The 11,482-nt window shown below is 44.0% G+C and overlaps 1 protein-coding gene across 1 annotated transcript; it reads left to right on the top strand.

Annotated features, from left to right (window-relative positions):
• Positions 1 to 9,410: 9,410 nt before the first annotated feature.
• Positions 9,411 to 10,467, top strand: LOC308171271 (odorant receptor 131-2-like; the record flags this gene model as incomplete). Its single annotated transcript, XM_080546110.1, has 2 exons — positions 9,411 to 9,545; positions 9,640 to 10,467. 2 exons carry the CDS (start codon positions 9,411 to 9,413, stop codon positions 10,465 to 10,467), a joined length of 963 nt encoding a protein of 320 aa, XP_080402236.1.
• Between the last annotated feature and the right edge of the window lie 1,015 nt (positions 10,468 to 11,482).

Raw genomic sequence — 11,482 nt, 5'->3', positions numbered from 1 at the left:
ATATTGTATGGGAGATGAGGCGGATGATATTTTACGTGGACTAAATCTGACTGATGCTCTAAGACGTACTTACCAAGGGGTGCGCGATGGATTACAGGGTTTCTTCGTAGTCAAGAAGAACGTTATCTACGAGCGTGCCAAATTTAACATGCGCAAGCAGGGAGAATGCGAGACGGTGGACTCATTTGTGACGACACTATATGCGCTGGCGGAGCATTGTACATATGGAGTGCTACATGACGAGCTGATTCGTGACAGGCTTGTCGTTGGACTGATGGATAAGCGGCTGTCCGAACGCATGCAGCTGGACCCGGACTTGACCCTGGAAAAGGCAATAAACATGGCGAGGCAGAGTGAAGAGGTGAAAAGACAGCAATCTTCTCTGCGAGGGGACACCAGGACAGAGGCAAGTGATGCTAAATGTGTAGACAGAGTGTTTAAGAGCAGTAGCAAGACATATGCTAAAAACAAACCTCAACAGGCTAACAGCTACCCAGCCAAGCCACACAGTGCCCAATACTCAAAGGGGAAAAATGTCCAGTGCCATAAATGCGGCAGCTCTCTGTCCCATTCACAGCGCGATTGCCCTGCTAATGAGGTGAAATGTCATTCATGTGGGAAGATGGGGCATTACAAGCGTGTGTGTAAGTCATCCAAATCTGTACATGAGGTTGAAGAGGACTATTCCTGCTCCTGTGAAGAGGATGAGGACTGTGTGTTCTTAGGCAGCGTCACAGCTGACGGTGAGCCATGGATGGTCAACATAAACATCGATGACAGACGTGTGCCATTCAAAATAGACACCGGTGCTGATGTTACAGTGATGCCTCACACTGTTTTTCAAGAGATCTACAGAGACAAGGATCCACCTACCCTCCGGAAGTCAACTAAGCCACTGATGGGACCTGGGAGGAGGCCACTAGATGTTGTGGGCGTCGCCGGGCTGTTGCTGAGGAGAGGAGAGAAAGAGGTGTGGGAGGATGTGTATGTCACTCGACACCTGCACACTGCATTGCTGGGGAGACCTGCTATTAGTAAGATGGAGCTTGTGGCACGTCTTGACAGTATCACGATGGAGACGCTCAAGACAACCTACCCAAAGATATGTAGTGGTCTCGGTGAGATGAGACAGCCGCATGCAATCAGGCTGAAACCTGGGGCCCAACCATTCTCACTGAAGACACCCAGAAGGATTCCGTTGCCACTGATGGACAAGGTTAAGCAAGAACTGTCCCGCATGGAAAGCCTTGGAGTGATCAGCCGAATCGAGGAGCCAACTGACTGGTGTGCCGGCATCGTGGTGGTTCCCAAGAAGACAGGTGCTGTTCGCATCTGTGTTGACCTCACGAACCTCAATGAGTCAGTGTGCCGGGAAAAGTATACCCTGCCAACAGTGGAGGAAACACTGGGAATGCTGGCTGGAGCCAGAATATTCAGCAAGTTGGATGCAAACATGGGATTTTGGCAAATACCTCTGACTGAAGATTCATCAAAGTACACCACCTTCATCACGCCCTTTGGCCGATATTACTTCAATCGTCTACCTTTCGGCATCGCCTCTGCCCCCGAACACTTCCAAAACAGAATGGTGACGGAGGTCACGGAAGGGCTGGAGGGTGTCGTCTGCCACATGGACGATGTGCTGGTGTGGGGCCGATCACAAGAGGAGCATGATGCTCGTCTGCACGTCGTGCTGGGGAGGATCGAGAAGGCCAGAATCACCCTGAACATCGATAAGTGCGACCTGTCGAAAGAAGAGGTGACCTTTCTAGGCCATATAATCTCCACCAGTGGCATTAGCCCCGACCCGAGTAAGACAGAGGCTGTGAGGAGGATGGAGGAGCCGACGAATGTGAGTGAGCTGAGAAGCTTTCTCGGCATGGTAAACCAGCTGGGGAAGTTTATCCCACAGCTGGCGGAGAGAGACAAGCCTCTGCGAGACCTTCTGTCAAAGAAGAACTGCTGGCTGTGGGGCTACGAGCAGGCCAGGGCCTTTCAAGATTTGAAGGATGCACTAATATCCCCACCAGTGTTGGCCATGTACGACACCAACAGGGAGTGCAAAGTCTCAGCGGACGCGTCGTCTTACGGCTTAGGGAGTGTGCTTCTCCAAAAATGGGATGGAGTGTGGAGACCTGTAGCCTACGTGTCGCGGTCTCTCACACAAACTGAACAGAGATACGCGCAGGTTGAGAAGGAGGCCTTAGGCCTGACCTGGGCGTGTGAGAGGTTCCGCAACTTTCTCATCGGCAGACACTTCCAGCTAGAGACAGACCACAAGCCGCTCCTGAGTCTCCTGGGGTCTCAGCCGTTGGACGCTCTCCCTCCACGGATTCTGCGCTTCCGGATGCACCTGATGCGCTATTCCTACTCCATTGCTCATGTGCCAGGAAAGTGCCTGTGGACTGCGGATACACTCTCACGTGCTCCTGTGAAGAGGAGAGAGACACCGGATGAGAAGGAGTTCTTCGAGGATACTAACATCTACGTGGACATGATAATGGAGAACCTGCCAGCGAGCACCGCCTACCTGGATGAGCTGAGAGAGCAGCTGAAGAGGGACAGTGTGTGCGCACGGGTGATGCAGCTGAGTGCAGAGGGATGGCCAGCACTCAACAGTGAACCGGCTCTCAGGCTGTACTGGGCGGAACAGGCGCTACTCACAGTAGAGGATGGACTTTTGCTGAGGGGAAGCAGGCTCGTCATCCCTTCAACAATGAGAAATGAGGTGCTTGCCAGGCTGCATGAAGGCCACCAGGGGGTGGTAAAGTGCAGGGAGCGCGCACGACAGTCTGTATGGTGGCCCGGGCTGAGCCAGCAGCTGAATGAATTAGTCCTCAACTGCCGAACATGCAGCAAAGAGAGACAGAACCAAAAGGAGCCGCTGATGCCATCTCAATACCCAGGGCGACCATGGCAGAAATTAGGAGCAGACCTGTTCATGCTGGAGAGCAAGAAATACCTGCTGGTTGTGGATTATGCATCAAGATACGTGGAGATCGCTCTGCTGACCCCCACAAAATCAACAGATGTCATCCACCACCTCAAATCGATCTACGCACGGCACGGCATCCCAGAGGAACTGGTGACAGACAACGGGCCGCAGTTTTCCGGAATGGCCTTTGCGGCATTTGCAGCGTCCTACGGATTTCGTCATGTCACAAGCAGCCCGAAATATCCTCAAAGTAATGGGGAAGCAGAACGGGCTGTCAAGACAGTAAAAGGTCTCCTGAAGAAGGCAGCCGACCCATACCGCGCTCTGCTGGCGTACAGAGCCACCCCGTTGCATAACGGATACAGTCCAGCTCAACTTCTGATGGGGAGGAGACTCCGCACGACGGTGCCTACGCTTCCTGCTCTACTGGTCCCTGCTCTTCCCGACAGTGAGGCGGTGGTCCTGAAAGAAGAGTTAAAGAGGAGGAGAGACGCACAAAGCTACAACCGGCGTCATCGTGCAAGAAGTCTCGACAGACTCACTCCTGGAAAGGAGGTGTGGGTCACCGATCAAAATGCAACTGGAGTCGTGGTCAGCAGCCACCCTACTCCGCGGTCGTACATCGTGGATGGACCTCATGGGACAGTACGGCGAAACCGGCGCCATCTCATCCCCATGGAGCCCTCACCGGCGCAGAGTGGCGGTGGTGCTACTGAGCAACCTCTGGGATGTGTCCCAAAGCAGAGTTCGGCAGAACCAAGGGACCAGAATGTCCCAGAACCACCAGCTACTCCTAGAACCAGATCTGGGAGAGAGGTGGTGAAACCAACTAGGTTGGACTTGTAAAAAAAAAGAAAATGTTTTATGTTTTATGTTTCTATGTTTAGGAGAAGAGATGTGTTCATGCTCTTTTTATGTTCATATATATATATAGGGTTGTTAGTAGAATTGTTTATTTGATCAGGTTCAGATCAGACCTTTTAGTTATAGAGGCAGAATAATCCTCTAGGTCTGATGAATCAATGGCAGTCTACCCATTGATTCTAGAAAGAGAGATGTGGTATTATTGTAATTCTATACAGGCCACCGTAGTGACATGAGGTCAGGTGGGCGGGGACAACAAGACAGGAGGAGACCCGTATTGTCAGAGCTCACGGAGCGAGTTACAATAAAGACTCTTACATTTAAATACAGAAGGACTCACGCGTATTTGTAATAGAATACTCCTAAATTTCGTTGTATGGTACCTGTACTGTATTAATGACAATAAAGACCATTCATTCAATTGGAACCATTTAATGTTGACTTTCCAGACCCTTTAAATGTTCTCTAAGACGAGCCACTGTCAGATGAAAACTATTGATTTTAACGTTGAGATGGTGTGAATTATACACATACACTCACTGAACACTTCGTTAGGAGCACCTGTACACCTTCTCATTCATTCAGGAGGTGTAATAGTGTGGTCTTGGCACACTTTGGGCCTGATAATACAAATCAATACATCAATCATTGCTTGCATGTGACAGCCTACAGTGGGTGTGGGCACCCCTAGTCAAAATGCAATCTAAGTGAAAAGAAGCAACCCTAACCTCTAAATGGTACGAAGTTAAACATGCCACATTTCATCACATGACACATTATTTTATTATTATTTTTATTTTTTTAACTTTGTACAGTTTCAAAATAATAAAACAAGGAAAGCCCTTGTGCAAAAGTTTGGGAACCCTGTCAGCTAGTACTTTGTAACCAAATAAAATCGTCCCGAGCCGGCCCTAATCTGCTCATGTCATCGGACAGTGATTATGGGGGAAAGGAGTGGAGCAGTGTCACAGACAGCCAGAGGGGGGCACCAAGGAAAAGGCGACCCCATCCGTAATGACATGTTTTAAATTGTACATTTGCGTATGAAATGCTGATAATAATTAGATTTCTCTACACTGTCTTGAGTGAGAACACATAACTCTACAACAGCAAAACATTTTAGGAGCTAAGTGAGTTTATTTGTATTTTTCAATGTTACAATTGCCCCAGTGCACTTGTTTCCTATGACAAAAAAATACTGTTTTTGGTTGAGTGGTCTCTGAGTAGTCTGAGTGGTCTCTGAGTTAATTGCAAACAATATGGGTACAATTGCCCCTGATCTCCCTTAATATTTCAGCAATATGAACATTGTAATGTGACGAAGACCAAGGTCATGCCTGATCATGGCATCATTTTCAAACATGCCAACCCAGGTAAAAAACTAACAAAAACTCAGCTTCACACAATTGACTTTCTATATTATTATTATAATCATGTCAAACCTGCACCTGAGGATATTTGTTGAATGTACTACTTTTACATTAACAACAACCTTGTGTTGCATTCACCATCTCCAATCCTTGGGAATCAATTACATTTTGTTGGTTTGTTTTTCCTCCTGCTTCCTGATGACATCCAAATCAGTTACGTCTTGTTAACGAGTGTTTATAAGGACACAACCCCCAGCTGTGTGCCACCTATGCATCTAGACCAGACTGAGGTAAGTGGGCATTACAAGGAATGGAGAGATAGAAGGTGTGGACAGATAGACTGTCTCAGGAATAGAGGAGGTGAGGTAAGAGGGTGAGGTGGCTACTGGGTGTATTGATATGTTGTAATTTATATAATTTAATATTACTATTACTATTACTACTAGTTAATTGAAAAATAACATATTTGTGATCAGGGAGGTATACAGTATTCAAGTGTTGGGTGCAAGCTGCATGATACATAAACAGCTGATACATTATTTGGATTAGCAAATCTGGAACTTAAGTTCTTTCCCTTAAAGAATGATACTCTATATAGAGCTGCAATAATACAGCATTTTAATATTTGTCATCTTATGCAACAGCTGTATAAACCAATGTGGTTGAATGTAAGTGGAGAAACTAACTACTGAAAATAAATGTCCTCTTATTCAGTTATACTTTCAATGGGTATATATTCACTATGTTGAATATGTAAACAGTAAGCAGCCATTTTACACAAAAAAGCTAATGTGTTTATGGGCATGTTTCTAATTTAATTGGCAATACACACTTGATAGAATTCAATATACTTGCAATAGACTTGCAATTTATCAAAGATTAACAAAAAATGCATTGCATGGCACAAAGTTGTTGAATATGTGTTGAAAACGTATGAATTAAATCAGCATTGTGATTCTGATTCTGTGTAATAAAACACACAATTCTGACTCAGTATGTGCTTTGCAATGCATTTGTTGTTCAACTTAAGTTAATTTCTAATGCATTATATTTCCAATGTTTATTTACAGTGTGGAAGTTAAATTAATCAGAACTATTTGGGAATTATTTGAACAGTAAAATATACTACTACTACTACTACTACTACTACTACTACTACTACTACTACTACTACTACTACTACTACTACTACTACTACTACTACTACTACTGCTAATAATAATAATAATAATAATAATAATAACAATAATCATCATTATAATCATAATACATATTTACTCCGTTGTATGACTGCCATGTGCACATAATAGACACATATTATTTAATTAATTATTTATTATTTAATGAATATCCTAAAAAATAGAAATGTAAAACAATTTAAACAAAGAGACACTTATAGACTGGCACACTGGCATATTTCTCTATATATTTTCTATATACACTATATGGACAAAGGTATGTGGACACAATTATCGTCTGGGGCTGTTTTCATGGTTTGGGCTAGGCCCCTTAGTTCCAGTGAAGGGAAATCGTAATGCTGCAGCATACAATGCGATTCTAGAGAATTGTATGCTTCCAACTTTGTGCCAACAGTTTGGGGAAGGCCCTTTCCAGTTTCCGCTTGACAAAGCCCCCATACACAAAGTGAGGTCCATAATGACATTGTATGCCGAGTTTGGTCTCGGAGAACTTGACTGGCTTGCACACAAAGCTCTGACCTGACCCCCATCGAACACCTTTGGGATGAATTGGAACGCCGACTGTGAACCAGTCCTTCTCGCCCAACATCAGTTGCCCGACCTCATTAATGCTCTTGTGGCTGAATGGGAGCAAATCCCCGCAACCATATTCTAAAATCTAGTAGAACATCTTCCTAGATGAGTGGAAGCTGTTATAGCAGCAAAGGTGGGACCAACTCCATATTAATGCCTATGGTTTTGGAATGTGAAGTTCAACAAGCACATATGTGGCTGTCAGGGCTGGACTGGCCATCTGGCATACCGGGCATTTGCCCGGTGGGCCGCGGCAGTTTTGGGCCGAGCCGACCGGCAAAATAAAATTAAAATTAAAATAAAAAAAAACGTTTTTTTTTTTTTTTTTTTTTTTTTTACCAGCCGGCCCGGCCGAAAGCTACCATCGAACGGCCCATAAATCGGAAGCTGCCATTGAACGGCCCATAAATCAGGGACAGCGGCCCATTGGTTGCTTTTCTATACAGACACTGGGCTGGCCCAATCAACAGAGAGAAGGGGGTCAGGGGTCACGCACGCACGCAGCACCAGACCTCCGTCTCAGTTTCGCGGTAGTTTTGGGCCGAGCCGGCCGGCAAAATAAATTGAGTTAGCCTGGATAGTTACTAGATAGATACTAAGAGAGATGGAGCGCAAAAGCACACTAAAACGGAAGGGAGGCTGGGAAAAACTTAGGGAGAAAAACAAAAAGAAACTCGAGGCAGATGCTGCCAAATGTGTAAACATTAGGGACATGTTTGCTGCACCCTCAAGTTTACCACAGCAGCAACAGCAACAGGTTGAAGAGGAGGCTGGCAGGGAGGAGCGGGAGCAGGGTACAGATACAGAGGATAGAGAGGATACAGAAGAAGCGGGGCCAAGTCAGCCTGTAACCGTTGACCCGGTAAGGAAAATATAGGTAGCTGTGTAGGGGTGTAACGGATCGCCCCCCACGGTTCGGCACGCATGTGTACCGCGGATCAATTGCAAAATGTAACCAAGTAATAATATTACTTAATATTAGTTAATATCCCTTTTAAATCACAATGTAGAGTTGCCATGAAAAGATAGACGCGACAGTTGCGTGCTTTGTTTTACTCTAAAGCGCAATGATAGGTTGATAATGGAAAAAAAAATCTAGAACAACAAGGCTGCGTTCGTAAATTCGCTCTGGAATCTGATCACTGAGTACACTGGTCTACTTGCACTGGTACCATTGCTTACTGTATGTAGTCGTCTTTGTAGTGGTTTGGGGGAATACTACAGTTTGTCATATGACTGTACAGCACAGTATATAAGACGAGTATATAAGGCAAGTATTTTTGTGCTGGTGGGTGTGGTCCGACCGATTGGGGTGGGCCTGTCTGGGCCAAAAATGCCAGGGCCTAATTTTTGTCCCAGTCCAGCCCTGGTGGCTGTCCTACCTTACCTGCACATGCACTTTTTAAAATCCTTTTTATTGTTGTATTGTAATTTATTTGTGTGAGTGAATAAACTAAATACTTGTGACCTCTTCACACCTGGTCTGATCGTAAAATGTGGTCCCATGATCGGATCATCATGCATTCCTTGTCTTAAGGGCTCTGCACACAGCGTGCGATTCTGTTGCGCGTCAACATTCCATTTTGAAGTTTGAATGGAAGTCTATGAGAAAATCATAAAACATCGCATCCCAATGCACACAGCGTGCGATGCTTGGAAATGCGATGTTCTCATAGACTTCCATTCAAACTTCAAAATGGAATGTTGACGCGCAACAGAATCGCACGCTGTGTGCAGAGCCCTTTACAGTAAAATATGTTCCATCTGATCTATCAATTGAGTCTGCATTGTGGTTGGAAACTGTTGGATTGTAGCTTAAATTCTGCCTGTTTTCAATTAAAAAAAAAGATATATATATACTGACAAATGTATACACTCACTGCAATGTAAGTCGCTTTGGTTAAAAGTGTCAGCTAATATTATGTATGAGTAGGTGACATCAGTGTCACTCCAGGCGAACTGGCAGGCCACAATATTGAGATGTTGCCTTCTCTGGCTTTTAAAACCAAACCACAATTGTTTATGAAATGTGTTGGGTAAATTGTTCCCCCATTGTTTATTGTGATATTATGGCCTGTGTTGATCTTTAAATTGTTCTGCCTGTTTTTCATTCTTTGTGTAAGCTCACTTTTTCAAATAAAATGTCACCTCTGGACAAAACAGGTAATTAATGTAGAATATAATTTCTTCATTCATCATTAAATTAATATTTATGCAAACAAAAGTCTTATCTTATAAGCGTCCTTGAGTTTGAGAAAGGCACTATATAAATCTAAGATATTATTATTATTATCTAACATCTTTCCAATCTCTCTCTTTCTCTCTCTCTCTCTCTCTCTCTCTCTCTCTCTCTCTCTCTCTCTCTCTCTCTCTCTCTCTCTCTCTCTCTCTCTCTCTCTCTCTCTTGCGTGCTTTTCCCCCAGACTTGAGTTTGAAGCAATGAACTCATCAGCCAGTCCAGGGGGCAACATGACTTATCCCTATATAATTCTGATCAGAGACACCTTCACCACCGCCTTCATCAAGAACCTGATTGTGGTTCTAGTGTGGTCCATCCTCAGCTACATCAACGGCACTGTGGTTGCCACGTTCTTCAGGAACCAGGTATTGTTGTGATCCCTGAAATATATACTGTATGACACATTCATGATTTGTTGTCGCTAAGTTAAATGACGTCTTCCCTCTCTTGCTGCTATAGGTTTTCTACGAGAACCCCCGCTACATCCTGTTCATCCACATGGTCATTAATGACGCCATCCAGCTCACAGTTACCATTACCTTGTTTGTCCTCAGCTACATCTTCTACAAAATCAATGTCACCTTTTGCTGCTGCTTAATCCTGGTGGCGGTTTTCACCACCAGAAACACCCCCGTCAACCTGGCCAGCATGGCCATCGAGCGCTACATCGCCATCTGCGACCCCCTGCGCCACGCCCAGATCTGCACGGCTCGCAGGACTTACATCCTCATCGGCCTGATCTGGTTCATCTGCTCGGCGCCTGACATCACAGACCTGTTTGTGACACTGGCCACAGAGTCCCTCAGCTTCTTCCACACGTCTGTCTTCTGCCTCAGGCAGAATGTCTTCAAGGACCCAGCTCTGACCTACAAGCGACAAGCTTTTGATGCGCTCTACTTTTCCTTTGTGTTCCTCACTTTGGTCTACACGTACTTGAGGATCCTCTTCGCAGCTCGTGCACTCTCCACGGAGAAGACATCGGCCCAGCGTGCCAGGAACACCATCCTGCTCCACGGCGCCCAGCTCCTCATGTGCATGCTCTCCTACATCTCTCCCAGTGTAGAGGTTGTTCTGCATCTCATCTTCCCTGGGCGCATCCTGGAGATCCGCTTTGCCAACTACATCATCGTCTACATCCTGCCGCGCTTCCTCAGCCCCATCATCTATGGCGTACGCGACACCAAATTCAGGAAGTACCTTCGGAGGTATTTTGTGAGCGACAGGTGTAAAGTCCAGTCACATCGAGTCAATCATAGTCAAGAGGGAGAGAATACATATGATGATTAAGAAAGTACTCAATGATAAACTGTAATGTACATTAACTGCATACAAACATTTAAAAGTAATTGGTTTTTGGTACAATTGTACTGTATTGTATTTTGTGTTAATAATACTTCTCTATGTGGGGTCATTTATGAGCTATGTGGGGTCATTCTATGAGGTAAATAAATGTTTGCCTCTGTGCATTTTGTAGTAATTTTTATTGTATTTAGTAATTTTTACAATATACTGTATATAAGAAATATATTTTATTTTCTTACTTTTTGTTCATTGGAATAGTATGTATTCAGCAAATGCCATAAAACAAAATACACATGAATCAAGAAATAAATATGATATGATGAATGAGTTATTTCATATGAAATAATAAATGCCTTCTTGTTGATATTGTAGCATTCTGAACTTATTGGATGTGGATGACCAATAGGAAATTATGTATGTGGATATATTAAATCACTTATATAATCATTTATAAATAAAGGTCATGTTGATTCAAATCTCAAGTGTTTTACAATGTTGGTTTTATACATATGTAGTAAGGCTATACATATGTACAAGTAGTAAGTAATTAGTAACTCTAGTAACAACATGCATTACACAACTATGATAATTATAACTAATGGTATATATATATTGGTTTTACCACAGGTTCTAATGCCAATCACAAATGTATTGCATCACAGCTTCTGAACAAAGTGTAACATGTATGTTATGAATTACTACGGTTGTGAAATCTTAGATTAATATCTCACACTGTTAGAAATCTTAGATTAATATCTCACACATATGTTGCAGGTCGCTTCCTTGATAAACAATAATTTGCATAACCACCCTGGTTGGGTTCTCTTATCTGATTTTTTATTTTGTTTGCAGAAGGTCAGTCAAACTGCCTTGATCACTAATCATTATCATATAAATACGTGGGGAACAATGGGATATGACATGAAGAAACAATGGGATATGCACATGAAGAACATCCACATTGTTCCTGTATTGGTGGAGGCCATGGTCCCCTGATATT

This window comes from Nansenia antarctica (assembly GCF_963989245.1).
Source record: "Nansenia antarctica genome assembly, chromosome: 15".
Lineage (NCBI taxonomy): Eukaryota > Metazoa > Chordata > Actinopteri > Argentiniformes > Microstomatidae > Nansenia > Nansenia antarctica.
The sequence above is the reverse complement of the archived record's forward strand: the minus strand, read 5'-3'. Positions and strand labels throughout refer to the sequence as shown.